Genomic DNA, 21,421 nt, shown 5'->3' on the forward strand with positions numbered 1-21,421 from the left:
GTGCCCTTTCGGGGGGTTGAACTGTCTGGTGGTGTTCCATAACCTTTTTTTTTCCTTTTAATCCCTCTTTAAACTTCCTAAAATTTCACTTAAATTCCTGTAGACCTCCGCCTTAAAATGAGTCCCAGAATTTATTATGTGGCAAGGGCCCGTCCGGCTAGTATCACTAGAACTTTTTTTCATTATCATTTTTTTTTATTTTCCACAATCATATGTTGAAAATGAGATCTTAAAATTGAGTAACTATGTCATGAATACTAAGTTGAATGAATGGCTCGCTTTTCCTTTCACGTGCATTGAAAAGTAAAGGGGCTCTGCACACTCTACATTTTCCGAGCTTTGGCTACCTTGTGATGAATCGTGCTTCGAATCGTACTACGCGTACACCACCGAACGATCTCGCGAGTAGTGTGTACCGGAAGTAATGTTCATTGGCGATTAGTTGGCGTGTTAATCAATGCCATCACTCATAAAATTTTTCAAGCGACTGGTAGAGGCAAGCGTGGTTAGTTTTAGCTGACTCGCGAATAAAATTATCCATTCCTTAAATAGGCAAATCAAAATTTCTCTTTTTTTCTGTGGAGTCTAGCCCACAGTATATAACCGCTGAACTTAGTGCAGTTGAAACCATTCACTCATAACTGTCACTTACCATTTACAGCAGCGGTTATTGTTGGTTTCACAGTTGATGTAATCGTTGGTTCCACGCCGGTCTCAGTGATTGAAATGGGTGCTGTAGTTACTTGCGGTGTCTTTACCGACTGTGACGTTGAGTGCAATGCAGTAGCCGTAAATGATGCGGCGATGGAGGATCCCGCATTTAATGCCCGTGTTGTTATGTAAGACAATGGCACATCTATTGTGCCGCTGGGCGATACCACATTGATTGCACTGGACGATTCCAGAGTGTTTCCTGTGCTGGACGACTCCCTACTTATTTCACCGCTAGGCGATCCCACATTAAGTGTTGCACCGAACGATTCCACAGTTGTTGTTGCCCTGAACGATGCCACACTTACCGCAGCGGTGCTCTGACCTACAAAGAGTTGTGTGATTAAAAGAACAATGCTTTTGGTAATAGAAGAACCTTACGGAAAAGAGAAGGAGGGAGTAAAAGAGCGATTATTGTGTCATACCTGATGAGTCAAACAACAAGCAAGTACAGCCGAAGCTCTCTTTGAGACCACTCTCGTAAGAAACCAGCTTTAGTTACGACCACCTTTTTGAAACCCTACTTGAACTGTGACTTAAACTTTGTAATGAAAAGCACTCGTGAACCGACCACGACCACTTTTGGGAATACCCAAGTAGACTTTTCTATGTATTCACCATGAATACATACAGTGTTACAAAAGATTTGTAAAATAAAACTAAAACAGTAACGCTTATCGTGAAAATGTAATAAGGTTATGATATAGCAATCAAGTTACTGACATCGGTTTGATTTGAACGTAGACAATTACGTGGATCAAAGCAAGATGAAATAATTGTTGCTAACATTTTAATGAAACTGCACATTGCGCAAATGGTTCTTTAGCCGTGTCTACATTAGATAGAAAAACACTCATTAAACATTAATTTCTTTCTTTCCTTATTATTATTTTTTTTTGTAAATCTTTAAAGAGTTTCCGAACCTCTCGTAGGCTACCACCTACTATTGTTTTACCATGCGGTTGCTTACGAGAGTTCATTCTTGTAAGCGATCAACTCTAGTTACGAACACTTTCTCGAAATTCCGAGGTCGTCGTTTGCGAGAGTTTCGACTGTATTAAAATACAGAATATTAATCGTTTGTCCGCGAAAGGATCGGATAGAGGCGAGAAAGGGCATGCAAGAGGTAAAGCCCAAAGCTACAGTGTATAAACCAGGATCGTTAAGTTCTGCACTTTACCGTGGCTTGTCAATAGAATGTTCTGTCTTTATCCAAGATATTTTTACCAGCGTTTATTAAATTGCCATTGTGGATTTCACAATGGCTACTGAGGCGCAGGCAAACGCAGGCATATTACTGCAGTTGTTGCGTACGTCTTCCAAATACTTGCCCAAGTTGGAATATGTTCCAAGATGTTGGATGGTGCAACAGGGTGGCAAAGGTATACTGCGTTGATATGTTGAGTGCGTTTACCCTGGCCTTAAGGGTTTCAGTCTCTTAAATGTACTGTGCTCACGTATTAGCAAATTCAATTAATTATGCACCCAGATGTCGTGTGTTAAGCCCATGAACGGCAACGTAATTAAATATAAAGGCATGAATGATCTATCTTCACGACTAAAGCAATTAGTTGTGTACATTATCAATCGTGTCATTATATCTTTCTCCGTAGTTTAAGATTTAACAACCTTGATATATTCATTTGCAACGTAGTTAAAGTTGTTTTTTCTTTCTGTTCTTTCGACCGAGTCTTAAGGTCATGTTTTCGCTATCGTTGCGGAAACTAAACACGTACGTACGGTAAACGGACAGGTTTATTATGAGGAAAATATTGTAGAAAAATGATTAAACTTCCGAAATCAGACACTGGTTATGAGAAAGCAAAAGTATCAGGAACAATGTGAAAATGAATCTCAGAATTGATTACTGAAAAGGCCCCATCGAGTATCATTGGACTGAATTGCAGTTTAACCTAAGTTTTGAAATAGATTTGCAGAAAGCTGTGGTAAACTAACTCAGTTTTGCAGTAAATCACACCATATGAAAGGAAAGCGTTGAAAAACCAAAACAGATGTTTCTTTAGACACACGTTGAACAGTATGCTGAGAGGTTCACTCACTCTTGCGAAGCATAACGTAGGACAAAGGGTAGTTTAGGTTTGTCATCGTTTAACACATTTGAAATTACAAAATAAGGATGGATGAATTTAAATCAGACCTTCCTCCAAACCTAACTCTGTGTCTGAACTTTACTTCACTTAGTTCAAAAGGAAAGGGATTCAATCTTTAGAATATGTCGAGATTGCATAACACAACACTTCAACCATGCAAAATTAGACGCCTTAAAAGTAAAGCTAAAAGTATGACATACCTTTACTACCTCCCACAAGGCAAAGCGAGAAGCACAATACAATGAAGGTTTTCATTTCTCTCCTTATACTAATGATTTAATAGCGTCGTGGTTAAAACACAACGCTTGTGCTAAAAACACCACCGACCGCTCGACTCAGTCAAACTGGTCACCGCTTGATTGACAACTTGTTGTTTGTCCGAGGCAAAGCGTGACCAATATACACCTGGAATCTCTAAAATGCTTTCTTGTTTGCCTTGAAAAACTGAGTTATTTGAAAACACCACTGTCTTGTACAAGAACGTTTCGTGCAAAAGCAGCGGTAGTTGTAAGAAAAGTGGTGCTGTGTTTTTCAATAAAGATGATCACGAATCCTATTTCCTGTTTGTATTGTCTGGATGGGAGTGACATATACTACATTTTTTACATTGTTTGCGTTGTTTGTACCTTTGCTAGCGTCTCCCTTTTCAACGAAGTCTTTTCTGCTTGTGGATGCCTTGTCAGCAGTACCCATTGTCAACGTAGCAGTAGGCCAAATAATATGTAACTAACCCTTGGGACAAAACGGCTTAGATCTGATCGGCAGTGTATAAAAAAATATCTCCACTTTTGTCAAGCCTGCTTCCTCAAAATGTAGAGTGTGCACCACAGCACAAATTCTCCTTAGCTCTCAATCCCGGTTGACAACTTCTCCCGCCTCCCCCACCCCCCAACGCCCCTAAAACACTCACAATAAGTCATTTACGAGTTGCCTTTTGGCTCTGTGTCAAAACAAGTCTTCGTGCGAAACCATTCATATGAAAACGTGTTTAGCCTACAGGTTCATTTGCATGCAAATCAAACTCATTTGAAGGGTTTTGCACGAGAACTGGCCGTTTGAAATAGAAGCACAAGGTAACTCAGAAATGGCCTTTTCTATAAACGAAATTTAACTTGAACGAGGGTGCGGTACACTGCGGCTTACCAATAGAGGGGAAACTGTGGGGCAGCACCACGCTACGTTAAAATATCGGGAATCTTTGACATGTCAACTTTTACGAGGGTTTTTACGTTCGGCACTTTACGATAACTTTAAACAGAATGTTCTTTTTTTTTTAATCTAAGATATTTTTACCAGCGTTTATTAAACGGCCATTGTGGACTTCTCAATGGCCGCTAAAGCCCAGATAAACGCAGGAAACATAGTACAGACATTGTTGCTTACATCTTTAAGCAAAATCTTGGTTGGTGCAACAGGGACCGACAGGGCGACAAAAGTATCTTGTGTTGATATGTTGCATTCGTTTGTGCTGGCCTTGAGGGGTTTTACTCTCTTAAATATATCATGCTTATTAGCAAATTTAATTAATTATGCGCCCAGATGTCGTGTGTTGTAGCCCATGAACAGCAACGTAATTAACTACAAAGGCATGGATGGTCTATCTACACAACTAAAGCAAATGTATACATAAATTTTTTTCGGGCGTTATTTTCACTTCTGCTTTATTTGTGTAAATTATCAGCCATGTTGTTATATCTTTTTCCGTAGTTTAAGATTGAACAACTTTGATATATTCACTTGCAATATAATTAAAGGTGTTTTTAATCTTTGTATTCTTTCTACCGAGTCTAGGGTCTACGTTAAAATATGCCCAGGGCTACGCTAACAACTGAATAATAACTAACAACAGATTCCAATTCAAAAAGTCTTAGAAACAGATAGTCCAGCATTTAGAGAATATTTTACGTGCCAACCTTAACGAGGGTCGTTAAGTTCGGCTCTTTACGCTAGCTATAGTTAGGAGATGTCAATATGTTTTTTTTCCCCTAAGATATTGTTGTCAGCGTTAATTAAATTACCATTGTGGACTTCACGATAACCGCTAAGGCCTAGACAAACGGAGGCAACATGTTGCAAATATTGTTGCGTACATGAACATCGTTCAATCGTTTCCCAAGTTGGAATATGTTGCTAGATGTTGGTTCAGTGGTGCAAAAGGCTGACAAAGGTGTGCTCTGTTGATATGTTGCTTGCGTTTGTCCTGGCCCTGGGGGTTTTATTCTCTTAAATGGACCGTGCTCATTAGCAGATTCAACTGATTATGCGCCCAAATGTCGTGTGTTATGGCCCATGAAGGACAACGTAATATACTGTTAAGTCTTAATGATCAAAGCAATTATGTACACAACTTTCAAAAGCAGTCGTACATTAATTTTACCTGGCATTATTTCACTACTGCTTAGGTTGTGTTTGTAACTGCTATCATCATTCTGTCATTCTCTCTCTCCTTTAAATTTAGAATTCACGATCTTTCATATGCACTTTTTCTTTTTCATTTATAATAATATGTTTTACAAGGATATCGGGCCGAAATTTATGGTCGGCCATTCGTTTCAAAATTACGACAGGGTATACGCGGGTTTTTCTGCCGCGTATACTTGTTTACATACGTTACGTATGGGCTTTAAGCTCATATATACGACCGTTTAGATCGCGTATATACGCATTTTTAAAGGGCCACACATTTGCGTAAATTCAAGCGCGGGGATATGCGAAATAAACGCCCAAATATACGCGTCCTACAAGGACCCATATATACGCGTGCTAAAATGCGCGTATATGCGGTTCTCGTAAATTACGTTGCATATGTCAGCACGAAATGTGCCTTTTAAGAGAATGGCTGTTCATGTATGATAGCAATGAAAATTACTTTAACTAGGAATCGTCAATATGGCGGCAATGGTAAAATGCCTTGTCTTGCTCTATCTGCTATTTAATGTTTGTTACTGCAGCTCTCCAGTGAATGAACTTCTAGAAACAGTTATGCGTGTTTTGAATGACTGTTCAAGATTTTATCCTAACGCTAATCGTATTTCGCACATGTGTTCATGTTAATACATTTCAATTATAAGTTTTTAACTAAACCGTATAGAATTCTTTTTTTTCTCTGAACGACAAAACTAGGCAAAAAGCAACAAAAACAGCACTAGCCATATGTTCGATGCCAATAACATTTCTGCATATGCGTGTGATATCTGGCTGTAATGCCTGGGCGCTGGCTCCCTGCGGCCAAAATTAGTTTAGCGCCTTTCAGACACCAAATACATTCGAAAACTAATATTTCATACGCTATAATCTAAGAAAATTTACCTAAAACAGGCATAAAAATAAGAATATTCAGCCTCGGCCGAGAAAAAAAAGATTCTTATATATATAAAAAAAAAGATTGTATTCACTTGCAATGTAATTTAAGTTGTGTTTTCTTTGTCTTCTTTCTACCGAGCCTAAGGTCATATTTTCGTCATCGTTGCAGAAACTAAAAGAACCTACGTACAGTTAACTTATAATTCATTATGGAGAGAACATTAAAGAAGGAAAATGACTTTACTTTCGATATCAGACACTCGCCATGAGAAAGAAAAAGTATCACGAACAATATGAAAATGAATCTCAGAATTTATTATGAGACAAGGCCCCATCCGATCGTCATCGGAATGAATTGCAGTTTAACGTAAGTTTTTAACACAGATTTGCAGAAAATTGTGGTAACTAACTCAGTTTTTCGAGAAACCACATCATATTGAAACAGAGCGTTGAGAAACCAAAACAAAAGGTTCTGTAGACATCCGTTGAACAGTCTACCGAGAGGTTCCCTGACTATTGCGCAGCATAAAGTAGGACTAGTGGGAGTCCAGGTTTGCCATCGTTCAACACATTTGAGATTACGAAATAAGGATGGATGAATATAAATCAGACCTTCCTCCAAACCTTACTCTGTGTCTGGACTTTACTTCACTTAGTTCAAAAGAAGAGGGATTCAATCTTTAAAACATGTCGAGATTGCATAACACAACACTTCAACAATGCAAAATTAGACGCCTTAAAAGTAAAGCTAAAAGTATGACATACCTTTACTACCTTTCACTAGGCAAAGCGAGAAGCACAACACAGTGAAGGTTTTCATTTCTCTCCTTATCCTAACCATTCAATAGTATCTTGATTAAAACGGAACGCTTAAGCGAAAAATACCACCGACCGCTCGACTCAGTCAAACTGTGCACCGCTTGATTGACAACTTGTTGTTCGTGTCAAGCAAAGCGTGACCAATATACTCTTGGATCTCTAAAACGCTTTCTTGTTTGCCGTGAAGAATCGAATTATTTGAACACACTACTGCCTTGTAAAAGAACGTTCCGTGGGAAAGCAGGAAAAAGGTATTTTTAAAAAAGAGTTTATCCTTCAGTGGTAGGTGTGAGGAGTGTTTCTCAATAAAGATGATCGCGAATTCTATTTCCTGCTTCTATTGTCTGGATGGGAGCGACATATTCTATATTGTTTACTTTTTTTGCATCTTTGCTAGCGTTTCCCTTTTCAATGAAGTCTTTCCTGCTTGTGGATGTGTTTTCAGCAGTGTTCATTGTCAACATACCAATGGGCCAGATTATGTGTAACTACCTCTCTGGACAAAATGGCTTAGATCTGATTGGTTGATAGACACTGTATGAAAATATGTAACCATGCACTTTGAAATGGCCATATCAGGCCCAAACAGAGAGCATCAAACTGGTGTTAAGCCTACTTCCAGAGGCGATAACGACTGTTTTATCCTCAAAGGCAAGTTTTAACATGAGAGTGCACCAGAGCACAAATTTTCCTCTCCGCTCAATCCCAGTTTGACAACTTCTTTCGCCTCCCCCCACCGACCCCACTCAAACAATTCATCAGTTTGCACATGCCTAGAGGACATATTTTGGAATCAACAATAGCTAAAGTGTCAAGCGTTACACACCGAAATCTGGTGGGTAGGAAACAATCGCGTGAAAAGTAACATAACGTGTCTGTTATATACACGAACGGTAACTTCAACTGGGGCGTGAAACGGGTGTCTGGAAAACCCAAATAGCGAATAGCGAATAGCCGCGAATAGCGAACAGCGAATAGTCCCGAATAGTGAATAGCGAATAGTACGAATAGTGGCGCACAGTCTCGAATAGTGGCAAATAGTTGCAAATTAGTGGCAAATCGTAGCAGATAGGATACCCAGTATCTCGCAGTCAACCTCGCAGCAACGTAGGACGGGATTTCCCGCCAAAAAGAACAGACGCTTATCAGGACAAAAGGTGTTTCTAAACGTAATTTCTTCTGTTTTAACCGCTCGAAAAGCGTAAATACGTCTTTATTAGGTTATCCTTCTGTTTTCTGTTTTCTTTATGTCGGCGATGGACAGCCCGAGCCTGAGTCCGGAGAAGAAAAGGTAAATGATAAATTCACTGAAATTCTGTTGCTTATTTGGATAATTAATTAACGCAGGATATTAGACCTAAAGCGGTGACTATTTACGACTGTTCGCCACTATTCGCACCATTCGAGACTATTCGCACTATTCGTGACTATTCGCTATTCGCGACTATTCGCTATTCGCTATTCGGGTTTTCCAACAACTAAACGTAACTAACAAAAGCATCAAATTCTTAAATCACCCACGACTTATGACCCACGATCCACGACCGATAGAAATTCTCAAGCAAAAAAGTGACTTAGAGTTATGCCTTTCATTGTAGGAAAACCATCTAAATAAAGGCATCTAATCGTTTAATTATTTCCAACAGAATGTTTATTTCCATTAAATCGATCATTATATAAACAATCTTATCAAGCATTTGCTATTCTAATTAATGTCATGAAGAAAATTATAACCTATGTAAATAATTTTGTGTAACCAGTAATTGTGACATTTTCTACTTGTCCTCGCATTCAAAGGCCTCCTTAAAACAAAGGAGAAGACATCGCCAGTCGACCCATATCCCATCCCACAAAAATGATGTCGCCTTTGATATAACCTGCTCTTCTTGAATTCTTGTCCTGCCAGATATTTCAAGGTGCGTTTTTAAACGTGTTCATAAATTCGTCATTCTTAGGCTGTAATTACAGTGGACTTTCCCTTTTCTTCCACTTGACATTTCGGAAGCAACCACAATCGCAAGATAACAATATTTTTCTTCCTGCATTTCAAAAACTATATATGTTGAAAACCTCTCATAAGTGAATGAGGTTTACATGACCAAACGGATGGTCGCCTAAAATCCGAATATCCTCCTCTTTTTTTGACGTATATTAACGGAAAAATGAACGGGTCAGGATGGTGGTACAGCACGCCCGTAGTGGACGATAACCATTCTGACGAGCTGGTCTTCTCCAACTTTGACTACCCACTGTATCTGCACCCCTATATGGAGCTCAGGGTCTGGTTCGGCGAAGACTTGAAGAACTGGGCCGAGAGCGATAACCAGGGCAGGGTGTGTTTTGATGTTTTCGCTTACGTCATCGGGGACATAGGAGCAAGTGCTGGAGGGTCTCCTGGAGGTGGGACGTCACGAGCACAGACCCTGCTGAAAAACCTGAAAACGAGCCTGAGTAGCATCATGCGGGAGAACTGGAAGTAGACAAAAAGTAAACAGAAGAATACGTTGTTAGCATGTGCATGATTGTTAACAGGTTGTTTGTTATTAGTAGCTAGCCTAGGAAAGCTGGTGTTAAATATACAGCAACTACAAACAACTCCTGTATTTGTTTGGTTATCTAGATTGTCTCACTCATTAAACTAAACCCTTTTTTGAAAACAAACTCAAGACTGCGATACCTTTGCTTTTTTATCTGATTCTCAGTCTGTATTTCTACAAAAGAGTGAGTTGCGTGAACATGAATTGTTAACCACAGGATTACCACTTACCTTGATAGCAAGGCAACCACGTACCTTAATAACCGTTTTACATTTTACTGACATGAAAAGGCATAAACACACGCCAAGGCAGGAGTCTAACTTGAAAACCTAGAATTTAAGTTAGTCTCTGGTTTCACCGAAAGAAACGATTTCTATAATGCTTAATTGAACTACCTGTTCAAAACTTAAATTAACTTCTTGATTGTATCTTCGATATTGTATTATGCTTAATGAAGTTATTGCTATCGAGTTAAGCCCCAACATATGAAAGCAATATTCCAGAATACAGGTCATGGGAAAGGGAAAAATTATCCCAATTAGTGCATAGCAAATAATAATAATAATAATAATAATAATAATAATAATAATAATAATAATAGTAAACGTGGAGAAAACTTGGGAATGAAAACAACAACTGTCCCAGTGATCATAGGAGCTTTCGGGCTTGTCAAGAAGGGAACAGAAAACTACATTGGCAAGATCCCAGGCAATATCAGAATAACAGAGCTACAGAAGACCGTCCTCCTTGGAACTGCTCACATACTTAGGAGGACTCTATCCATCAAGTAATCCAGCTGACTTATGACTGCCCTAGGCTCACGGATTGAACTCGGCACCATAAGTTAAAAGCGGCAAGACTTTAAGGACTTATAATAATAATAATAATAATAATAATAATAAGAATAAGAATAATAACTAACAATAAGTTTATTAATGCGTCGAGATTGTTTAGCCGAGAAATAACCCTCTACTAATAGAGGACACCTACTTAAAAAGAAATTATAAAACCTAAGAATATTTTAAAAACTAGTCTATTTACAAGTTAGAAACTTAATAGTAAATAGTATATAGTAAAGAGAATTTATATTTTGACACCAGGGCTCAGAGGGTTAACTATAGCGTGTTACGCTCAATTGATCCTGGAGTCAAGCGCGTCTGTTGTAAAGTTGTTCTTCTTCAAACAGATGTTCCTTGGGCTTCAACGGCACCGTAAATACCTTAAACGTTCAAAATCAGCATTAATACGATGGATTTACCCGAGGACCTCAACAGAAAGCAATTTATACAAAGATATTTATACAATTATGTTTTAGTATAAGGACCTGTATGCAAGGGCCTTAATACAAGGACCTCTATTGAGGACTGTATACCAGGACCATTACTCAAAGGCCTTGGTACAGTTATCCTTATACAAAGAGCTTTGTACAAGTACTTTTGTATAAGGACATTTATCAAATGTGTACAAAGGCCTTTACATAAAGGTCTTTCAGTACATTCAAAGGCCTTTATATAGGGGCCTTAGAAAAGAGACCCTACCTTTTACAAAGGCCCTCACATGGGGTCCTTGATACGAGAAAGGTCCTTCATGAATTTGATCACATCGACATATTCTACGATCGTGTATCGATTGATCCATTCGTCTCTGTCTTGATGCATAAGATCAGTCGTCACCGACAGTAGTCATAAAAAATAACACTCCACGATTTAAGATCGAATAGCAATCTTGAATGGTGGCGAAAGAGATAAATTGGCGATCTTGTATCAATTAACAATCCAAGATGGCCGAGAGGACTTGTATACGAGCCATGTATAAGCAGAAAATAGTAAAGATATTCTGTTATATACATAATTTTGAATTTTTGATATACGTTTGATCGAAAACATAATTAAACAACTTTAGGCAGTGAAGTAACGAAATGGACGTTAGATAAGCTTATGCACTACTTTTTAATAAGCTCCTCTCGCCCTGTAGCGCATGGCCATTTTCCTCTCGACAGACGAATAAAAGGGACAGGTTATAGTGAACGATTAAGTTAAGTGTTCATCAATGGATAATGTGTTTGTGTGTAAATCCCAATATATCCTTTTTGCTTTACGTTCAAACTCGAATTCACTCTAGCTTTCTTTAGTGTTTGGATCACGTTTTGTAAAAAAACAAAAAAAGCGCTCGGCCGTTTCCTGGTTGTTTGTTCTAAACCCAAGCCAACAAAAAGTATACGACGATATTTGCGTAGTATCCTCCTAGCTAGCCAATCAGGGCGCAAGCTATGTCACCAACATTTTACACTAGGGAAAAGCAAACTAAACAATCATAATGTGTTATAGCACAACACTTGAACTGCAAGCGTTGAATAAGCAGTAATTACAAGACGGTAATAATTACCTGTGCAGACAAGGCCAGTTCCACTCCAGTTTCCATTTTCTGTACATCTTCTAACCACTGAACCTTTCGCTTCAAATCCTTCATTACAAGAAAACCTGCATACGGTGCTATATAACATCTCTGTTGTACTACAGCCCAATAACTTACCGTTGGCCGGTAATAGTAACGTCGGGCACGTGACAGCTAAATAGGGAATAAATCAATAGTTTGCGTGACTGCCACATCATACTTGTGTGACGAACAGATCTGTAACACTTGTTGCGTAAAATCCCAGTGAATAACTCTTGTGCACACACTTCAAAATATTAGGCAACTGAGTAAAATAAACTTACGGTCTAGATCTAAACGAGAAGCAACGTAATCTTAAGTTTGCTCTCAGCAAGTGAACACGCATGTTAAGTTAAAAGTAACAAATCGAATGTGGTTTGATATGGCTTAGCGTCATCACAGTGGTCAAAATTTGTTGCGGACTCACAAGGCGCAGCCTTGTGAGTCCCCAACATTTTGACCACTGTGATGACGCGTGGTCGTTGTCGATAAGAGTATAGACCACGCTAAACCACATTCGACTTGTTTTTTACCCCAATATCAAAGATATCGAAAGGAATCTTTGTCAAGATTTGTTGACAATTGAGAAAACTAGTTGAACCACCAATTCAACCAGTTCCGCAACAGTAAAAGCGTGTTGGTTAAACAAATTTAAATCCTCACTGCAACTGGATGTTTTGGCTACTTACTGAAACAATTTAAAACATCCTAAGAAACTCACCTGCTCTTCCATTACCGCAATGCCGAGTATTGCAGTAATACGTTCTCGGCAACTCGTAAACAAAATGTGAACCACAGTTCTTTATTCTGATATTTTCATACCGATTACAACAGTAGTTGTACCAGTGATAACAGACTCTACGAGTGACCACTCCTTCGGCGATTGTAGGGTGTGCGCCAGAAAGCCAAACTGGTTCGTGAGTGCCGCAGTGGTTCATGGGAACACATGTGTCCGCCATCCGATCTCCGGCAGCTCCATGGAAACGGTACCAGCCTGGTACCAAGTCCTTATCGCATCTATAATTGCTGGTGTTGATCACTATGTGTCCTTGAGCGCGGTCTGCTTCACTCAGGACTGTGTGATTTTTACATCCATCCACTGTAAGTAAGGACACATCAGTTGGCTACAGTAACGACAAAACTGCATTTGGTAACTAAATATTACTTACAAATACCAAAACCGAGTGAGTCACGAGTGATAAACGTATAGCACGCAGGATGAATGGGCATGGTGATTAAATCCTGGAGGAGTAACTTGCGGTGAACTAGCTTTCCATACAGGGGGAGTAGAGATCTATAGATAATAGTCTGGGAAACCGGAGATGAACGTCGGCTTGATGGGCCACCATATCTGAACGCAGACTTTCTCGAATCTCTAAAGCAAACAGAGGCTTATTGAAAGTGGTTTTCGACAATCACCTTTTCTCCAGAAGAATACACTTAAATTAACCATCGATTTAACCTGTTCCGCAAGAGTGAAAACGTGTTGCCTAAACAAATTTAAATCTTTGCTGTAACTTGATGTTTTGGCTGCTGACTGAAATAATTAAAAACATCCTGAGAAACTTACCTGGGCTTCCGTTACCGCAAAACTGAGCATAGCAGTAATACTGCCTTGGTAACTCGTACACGAAATATGCACCACAATTCTTTATTCTGATATTGTGATGCCAATAACAGCAGGAGTATGACCAGGAAAAACAGACTCTACGAGTGACCACACCTTCGGCGATTGTAGGGTGTGCACCAGAAAGCCAACCCGGATAGTAAGTACCGCAGTGATTTTCGGGAACACATTTGTCCGCCATCTGATCTCCGGCAGCTCCTTGGAAACGATACCAACCTAGCACCAGGTCCCAGTGATCACATCTATAGTTGGCGTTGATCACTATGTGTCCCTGAGCGCGGTCTGCTTCATTCAGGACTGTGTAATTTTTACATCCATCCACTGTAAGTAAGGACACATCAGTTGGCTACAGTAACAACAAAACTGCCATTGGTAACTAAACAGTAGTTACAAATACCAAAGCCCAGTCAGTCACGAGTGATAAATGTGCAGCACGCTGGAGAGTGAAGAAAATATCCGGATGAATGGGTGTGGCGATTAAATTCTGGAGGATTAACTTGCGGTGATCTAGCTTTCCATCCACGGGGAGGGGGGGGGGGGGGCAGGGGGGTGGAGATATAAATAATTGTAGTATGAGAAACGGGAGATGAACGTCGGCCTGATGGACCGCCATGTTTGCATTTATGCTTTCTCGAATGCCTAAAGCAAACACGCTACGTTCTATAGATATTTGACTTTAACCTAACTAGCTATAGTTATTCTGGTGTGTTTTAAGGACGTTCGCGCGAAGATTTTCCAGTCAGTAGATTTTTTAAAATTTTTTACTGCAATTAGATAATGATTTACCTGTTACAGAAATGCCAAAAAAATTGGGTGTCACCGACGTCGTTTCGGAGATAAAGCGTGTGGAAAACTACCCTGATTTTGAAAAATTGGCGCACGTTATTCGGCATGGTCAACAGGGGTTTAAAGTTAAAAATATCGAAGGTGAGTCAACTGAGGCAAACGACCTCAGTCATATTTTGTAGAAGTGGGTCTGTTGAGTAAATAATTCCAAATATTACCAACGTTTCCACAAAACTTAACCCTTCAAAAGGCATTTGAAACCGTCGCACAGACAAAATGAGGACCTAAAAAGAACGGAATTCGATGGTGCGTTTTGCAAAAAATTCGAACTTTCAGTCGATAGATTTTCTTCATTTTCTCGCTAAACGTAAAAAATCGCTAGAGAAAATGATCCATCAAAAAAGAATTAGGGGTCACCGAACGTTCAAGATCGTTAAATCCAGGAAAAGCTATTGCAATGGCCATCTGCCCTACCATTGTTCATTTTTTTACTCAGCGTGCGCGCTCATGCATGACGTGGCGTGTGAATTTGCGTACGCTGTAAGGATGCGCAGAAACAGTTAGCGCGAACGTCTTAAAGGTTGCTTTTAAGAGGAAGAAATGAATTTCAGTAACACGCATGGCTTTTGTCTTGTTTCCTGTGCAAAAAGGTGTAATGTTCGCACATGGTTATTTAATTACATTTGGTCACTGGGGATCTTAAGCAAACCACGATGGCAACGACAACGAGAACGCCAGCAAACAAAGGCCTTAATAAGCAGAATAATGGCTGTGCGTGTGCGTTATAACCCTTTGTACGTTTCTTAGTCGTCCTCTGCAACATAACAACGTAAAATGACTAAATTCTGCATATTTTGGAGAACGCGAAAGACCCCTGCATTTTTTTTATTCTTAATGGCATTGAACTCTGGTATTGCACGTTTAATTTGAGCAAGTTTTGATTTTGATGGGCGCACTGAACAGATCTAGACAATTGCGAAGTTTTAGGGTAAAATATACATTCACTTTTTATTAGGCGATGTCCTCTGGGTCCCCGTCGTCTTTGCTTATTTTATAAGCTACCTAATTTTTTTTCTCACTCTAAACTACAATGGAGAGCATGGAACAGAGACGTACGTAAAACACTTTCTTTCAAGAAAGCTAAGTTTTGCGCCAAATTATCATGGAAGCCGCTGTTGGGTTAGAAAAAGTACATTTGGTACCTTTCATTGAGAGAATGAAAACTGAAAAGTACCATGTTTCGTAGTAATAGGGAAAGCAGATATATATATTTAGAGAGGAAGCCACATCGGTCTTAGCTGGTTTTCATGTGACTCCTGCGTCCTGGTGGAACTGGAATTTGGAGATGCTGCTTTTTGCGGAGGGAGAAAAACCCGAGAACCCGGAGAATGACCCTCGGAGCAAGGTGATCGTGAACTAGCAACAAACTCAACCCACATATTGCACCGGGCCGGAACAAAACCCGGGCCACATTGGTGGGCAGCGAGCGCTCTCACCACTGCGCCATCTTTGCTCTCCGATGTAAATGTTGGCTGTTAATGATTAAGAACCAGAAGATAGGTATGATTGTAATGTTTTTACTAATACGGTAAGAATTGCGCGACATGGAAGCTTCTGTAAACGCATATGTTACGTATTACCAGTAAGAGTAAGAGTCGAAAGACTTCAAAGTCACCTTAAATTTGAAATGTTAAGATAGCACTGAACCACCTCTGGAGAATGTTTTCAAACTTTGATTGATGATTGATGATGATGATTGCTTGATGACTGATTGTTGACTGACACACTCAAAAAGGCAAACAAGGTAAATTACCTGCGCTGCCGTTACCACAGTAACGAAGATTGCAAACAGGCGGGTTTTGTAGCTCATACACGAAGAAAGCTCCACAGTTCCTGACTCTAATATTGTTACTCCAGTAACAGCAGTTTCTTGACTGGTACCAGAATTTATAACTGTTACGATAACAGACTCTACGAGTGACCACACCTTCAGCGACTGTCGGGTGTGCGCCATTAAGCCAACCTGGATGGTATGTACCGCAGTGACGTCTGGGAACACATTTGTCCGCCATACGATCTCCGGCAGCTCCTTGGAAACGATACCAACCTGGTACCAGGTCATCCCTATCGCATCTATAACTGCTGGCGTTGATCACTATGTGTCCTTGAGCGCGGTCTGCTTCATTCAGGACTGTGTAATTTTTACACCCATCCACTGAAAATAAGGACACATCAGTTGGCCGCAGTAACGACAGAACTGCAAACTGCATTTCTTAACGAAACAGTAGTGACAAATAAAAAAAAAATGAATCATGAGCGAAAATGACAAAAGCGGTCATCTTGGATCGCTGACATTGTTCAACAGGGTCTGCTTCGCTCAGAACTGTGTAATTTTTACACCCAGTTTACAGAGCCAGCTTCCCATCAAAGTCCCGGACTATTCCCGGGGCAGGGATTGACGCTCTTGGATTTAATTGACACACTATAAATTTGAACATAGTGCGTTATAATGCTTTAAAAGAATTTGAATTTGTCCCCCAAAATAAGTAAGTATACGTATAAATGTTTCGCCCGTATAGGGTCGCGCCTCTCTACAACACGATACACTCTTGGCTTGAATCCCTGACCTGATCGAAAGAAATCTCGCAGGCAATGAACTCCAGCAAAATTAAATTTCGTTCGTTGAGCATGGCAAATAAATTGCTTGAAAAGAGTATAAAATATTAGATAGATATTTCACTCTTCTCAATAGCATGTTCCTCCAAAATGAAAACGATGCGCATTATTTTGCATAATAATTAAAGAATTCTTGTTTAGCCACTTAACGCTCACTTTTCTACAAAGAAGAATAATAAAACGCTGCATCACGGTTCCGTGAACAGTAAAAGACGTCAAAATGAATCTCAGAATTTATTATGAGGCAAGGCCCCATCCTAGTATCACTAGAATTTATTATTATTTTTCATTTATTCTCCACAATCATCTGTCTTTTTTGAGGTGTTTTATTTGAGTAACTATATCATTAATATTGAATTAAATGACTGGCTCGCGGTAGCGTCGCTCGCTTTTACTTTCACGTGCGTTGAAAAATAGAGAGGCTGTCTACACGCTACATTTTCTGAGCTTAGGGCTACCATTTGATGAATCGTGCCTCGAACTGTACCGCGCGTACACCCCGAAGGATCTCGGGAGTAGCGCGCACCGGAAGTAATGTTCATTGTGTTTCAACAAGTAGACAGCAACGTACCACAAGAACAAAAATAACCGTTCATTTTGAAAGTCATTTTTCCTTATATATACATCATAACGAGGCCAACGTGCACCCTAGTACCGAGGCTACCTAAGCTACCATACATAACACATTGGCTATTAGTTGTCGTTTTAATCAGTAACATCAGTCATAATTTTTTTTCTAGCGACCGGTAGAGGCAAACGTGGTTAGTTAGGTTAGTGGAATCGCGAATAAAAATAACCATGTGTCGAATCGAAAAATTAAAACTTCTCTTTTCTCCGGTGGAATCTTGAAGACAGTATAAGGCAACTGAACTTAGCGCAGTTGTAACCATTCACCCATAAGTATTACTTACCATTTACAGAAGACGTTATTGTTGGTTTTACTGTTGATGCTATCGTTGGTTCCACGCCGGTCTCAGTGGTTGAGATGGGTGCTGTATTGACCTGCGATGGGTTTACTGAATGTGACGCTGAGTGCAATACAGCAGTCGTAAATGATGCTGCGATGGAGGATCCCGCATTTAATGTCTGTACCGTTACGCAAGACAATGGCACATCTATTGTGCCGCTGGGCGATACCACATTGATTGTTTCACTTGACGATTCCACAGTGTTTCCTGTGCTGGACGTCTCCCTACTTATTTCGCCGCTGGGCGATCCCACATTTAGTGTTGCAGCGGACGATTCCACGAATGTTATTGGACTAAGCGATGCTACACTTGGGGTAGCGGTGCTCTGACCTACAAAAACCACAACAATAACAACTGGATTTATTTGCGTGATCATATATACATACAGTGTTGCAAAAGCTTTTGTAGACTAAAACTAAACAGTCATGGTTATCATGAACACCAGAAGAAGGATATGATAAAGCAATCAAGTTACACCGATTTGATTTGAAAGAAGAATATTGCGTACATCAAAGCAAGATGAAATGAATTTTGCTAATTGAATATTAACAGAATGGACATGATGATTTCTAGCACTCACAAGTTCGCCGATGGCTTGTAACGAAGATGATTGTTTAAAAGTCGGAACGATATCTTCTCTTTAACAAATAGATTCCATGTTGCCGTGCGTCTGTTTAGTAATAGAGCATAGATGACGTCGAAATGTGGCAACAGAACAAAAAAGTAACGCCTGGGGCGATAGCCGGTTGGTGTTCTTACCACATTTTGACGTCTTCTGTGATCTATTATTGAACAGAGTCACGGCAACGTAACATAGAATCTAATTGTTTTATAGAATAAAGAAACAAATCGCTACAGAAAAAAGCTTTTTTTTTATCTCAAAATCTTTCACATAACTCGAAAGCTGACCTTTGCCCACTTTGGCAAACAAGAAAATAGCAGCTTGACGTAATCTATTGTCTGTACAAAATAAAGCCGCATTCCCATTGGTTGCCATGCGTAGCAAAGAATTGTTTTTGGCCTAAGAAAATCACGCCCATGTCAAACTCGCTTCTCGTGGAGTGAAAACTTACAGCGAAAGCAGAATTGAACCGCGAAAATTACAAATCTTAAAGAAAATGGTGGAAAAGTCAAGTCAGTTTTGGTCATCGGAGCAGCCCTGTGAGCCGAAAAGTTGAACGTTGACTTGAATATTGCAGGAGTTGAAAAATACGGTCAGAAAACCTGCGGTTGCGGTCAACGGTGGAGGCCATTTGATTCGGGTTTTGAATGAACGAGATTTGTGTCCTCTATGGTTGGTGCTTCTCAAATCAGTTTGATGTAGTGTGGGAGCCACCTTATAGCTACGATACAGTTGGCCGTGAGCTGTAGTGAGTTATACTTTGCTCGCTGCTGTGCCCTGACACTTAAGCTTACGTGTTTATTTTAAATGACTTTAAGAAGTGATGCTTTGATGTTGCATTCCTGACATCAATCTGTATGAACAATTATTTTGAGACTGAGAAAAATTAATTTTTTAAATTAATTAATCTCATAAACATTTTGTTTATACATTTCAAGACCAATTTTGTGTTTGGCTTGGTCTCGCTCGACTGCCGACTGAGACCGCTCGATTATTTTTTCAGAGTCCGGCATTTTCTAAGAAAGAAACGGCTTTTTCTTCCTTCATCTGTTTCTCGTGCCTGTTCAATACCTCGACAAGACTTAAAATACAAACTATAACTTGTTTGCGCGCGAAAGCATGTAAGCTACGAAGGAAATGGAAGTGCTAAAACTCAATACTTAAACCGAGGATCGTTACGTTCGGCCCTCAATGGTAACTTTATTGAAGAGATGCCAATACAGTGTTCTTGTTTTTTATCTTAGATATTGTTACCAGCGTTTATTAAATTGCAATTGTGGACTTCATAATGGCCGCTAAGGCCCAGACATTCGCAGGCAACATAGTGTAGTTGTTACGTACCTCTTTCAAATGCTTACCAGCGTTGGAATATGTTGCAAGATGTGTTATGGTGCTACAGGGTGGCGAAGGTATTTTACGTCGATACATTGCGTGCGTATCCACCCGATGTCGTGTGTTATACTGGCGCAGGAACGGCAACGTATGAATAATCATGGCAGTTATGTAGACGACTAAAGCAGTTGTCCACTTCACTTTTATCGGGCGTTATTTTCACTACTGCCTGAGTTGTTTACATTATAATTCATGCATGTCATTATATCATTTTACGCAGTTTAAAATTCAGGAACTTTCATATAACTTTACTTGCAATGTGATTAAAATTGTGTTTTCTTTGTCTTCTTTCTACCGAGTCTAAGGCCATATTTTCGCCATCGTTGCGGAAACTTAACACCTAGGTACGGTAAACTTACAAGCTTATTATGAAGAAAACATTGAAGAAAAATGATTAAACTTTCGAAATCAGAAACTGGTTATGAGAAAGCAAGAGTATCACGAACAATATGAAAATGAATCTCAGAATTTTTGATTACGAGACAGAGCCTCATCCGAGTATCATTGGAATGAATTGCAATTTAACCCAGGTTTTGAAACAGATTTGCAGAAAGTTGTGGCAACTAGCTCAGTTTTGCAAGAAATCACATTATTAAAAGCATGCAAAGAGTTGAGAAACCAAAACAGATGTTTCTCTAGACACACGTCGAACAGTTTATTGAGAGGCTCACTAAATTTTGCTTATCATAATATTAGCGGTAGTCCATGTTTGTCATCGTTTAGAACATTTGAAATTATGAAATAAGGACGGGTCAATAGAAATCAGACCCATTCCTCGAAAGCTATGTCTGAACTTTTCTTCACTTAGTCTAAAAGGAAAGTGATTCAATCTTTAGAACATGTCGAGATTGTATAACACCGGACTTGAACCATGCGAAATCAGTGGATGCGTTATAAGCAAAGCATAAATTATGACATACCTTCACTACCTCCCACAAGGCAAAGCGAGAAGCACAATACAATGAATGTTTTCATTTCTCTACTTATCCTAACAGTTCAGCCATATCTTGAATAAAACACAACGCTTGTGCTAAAAACACCACCGACCGCTCGACTCAGACAAACTGTACACCCCTTGATTGACAACTTGTTGTTCGTGCTGAGCAAAGCGTGACCAATATACACCAGGAATCTCTAGAATGCTTTCTTATTTGCCGTGCAGAACCGAGTTATTTAAGCACACTACTGCCTTGTAAAAGAACGTTTTTTGAGAAAGCAAGAAAAACTATTATGAAGAAATTATCAAGATTTTGTCCTTCAGTGGTGAGTGTAAGGAGTGTGATTCTGTGTTTCTCAGTAAAGATGATCACGAATTCTTTTTCCTGTTTGTATTGTCTGGATGGGAGCGACTTATTCCAAACTGTTTACATTTTTTGTGTCTTTGCTAGCGTTTTTTTTTTTTTTAACTTGGAAAATAATGGTAAAGCGATTGCGCC

At 39.6% G+C, this 21,421-nt stretch overlaps 2 protein-coding genes across 4 annotated transcripts; both read right to left on the reverse strand.

Annotated features, from left to right (window-relative positions):
* Positions 1 to 612: 612 nt before the first annotated feature.
* On the reverse strand, positions 613 to 3,352 carry LOC149096515 (uncharacterized). Its single transcript, XM_089280740.1, has 2 exons — positions 3,023 to 3,352; positions 613 to 1,036 (listed from the first exon to the last, which is right to left on the reverse strand). The coding sequence occupies exons 1-2, from the start codon at positions 3,075 to 3,077 to the stop codon at positions 645 to 647; spliced, it is 447 nt and encodes a 148-aa protein (XP_089136866.1). The 5' UTR covers positions 3,078 to 3,352; the 3' UTR covers positions 613 to 644.
* A 7,048-nt stretch (positions 3,353 to 10,400) lies between these two features.
* On the reverse strand, positions 10,401 to 21,063 carry LOC149096516 (uncharacterized). Of its 3 annotated transcripts, XM_089280682.1 has the most exons (7): positions 20,906 to 21,063; positions 17,915 to 18,301; positions 16,141 to 16,542; positions 13,485 to 13,862; positions 12,636 to 13,013; positions 11,867 to 12,049; positions 10,401 to 10,700 (listed from the first exon to the last, which is right to left on the reverse strand). In XM_089280682.1, the coding sequence occupies exons 1-7, from the start codon at positions 20,958 to 20,960 to the stop codon at positions 10,660 to 10,662; spliced, it is 1,824 nt and encodes a 607-aa protein (XP_089136808.1). In that variant the 5' UTR covers positions 20,961 to 21,063; the 3' UTR covers positions 10,401 to 10,659. The 3 variants fall into 3 exon arrangements, with proteins under 3 accessions (XP_089136808.1, XP_089136807.1, XP_089136809.1); XM_089280681.1 differs by lacking the exon at positions 10,401 to 10,700 and having other exon boundaries at positions 11,634 to 12,049; XM_089280683.1 differs by lacking the exons at positions 10,401 to 10,700; positions 13,485 to 13,862 and having other exon boundaries at positions 11,634 to 12,049.
* Positions 21,064 to 21,421: the final 358 nt, after the last annotated feature.

Source organism: Orbicella faveolata, unplaced genomic scaffold, assembly GCF_042242905.1.
Source record: "Orbicella faveolata isolate gen_17 unplaced genomic scaffold, um_ofav_v1 contig_48, whole genome shotgun sequence".
Lineage (NCBI taxonomy): Eukaryota > Metazoa > Cnidaria > Anthozoa > Scleractinia > Merulinidae > Orbicella > Orbicella faveolata.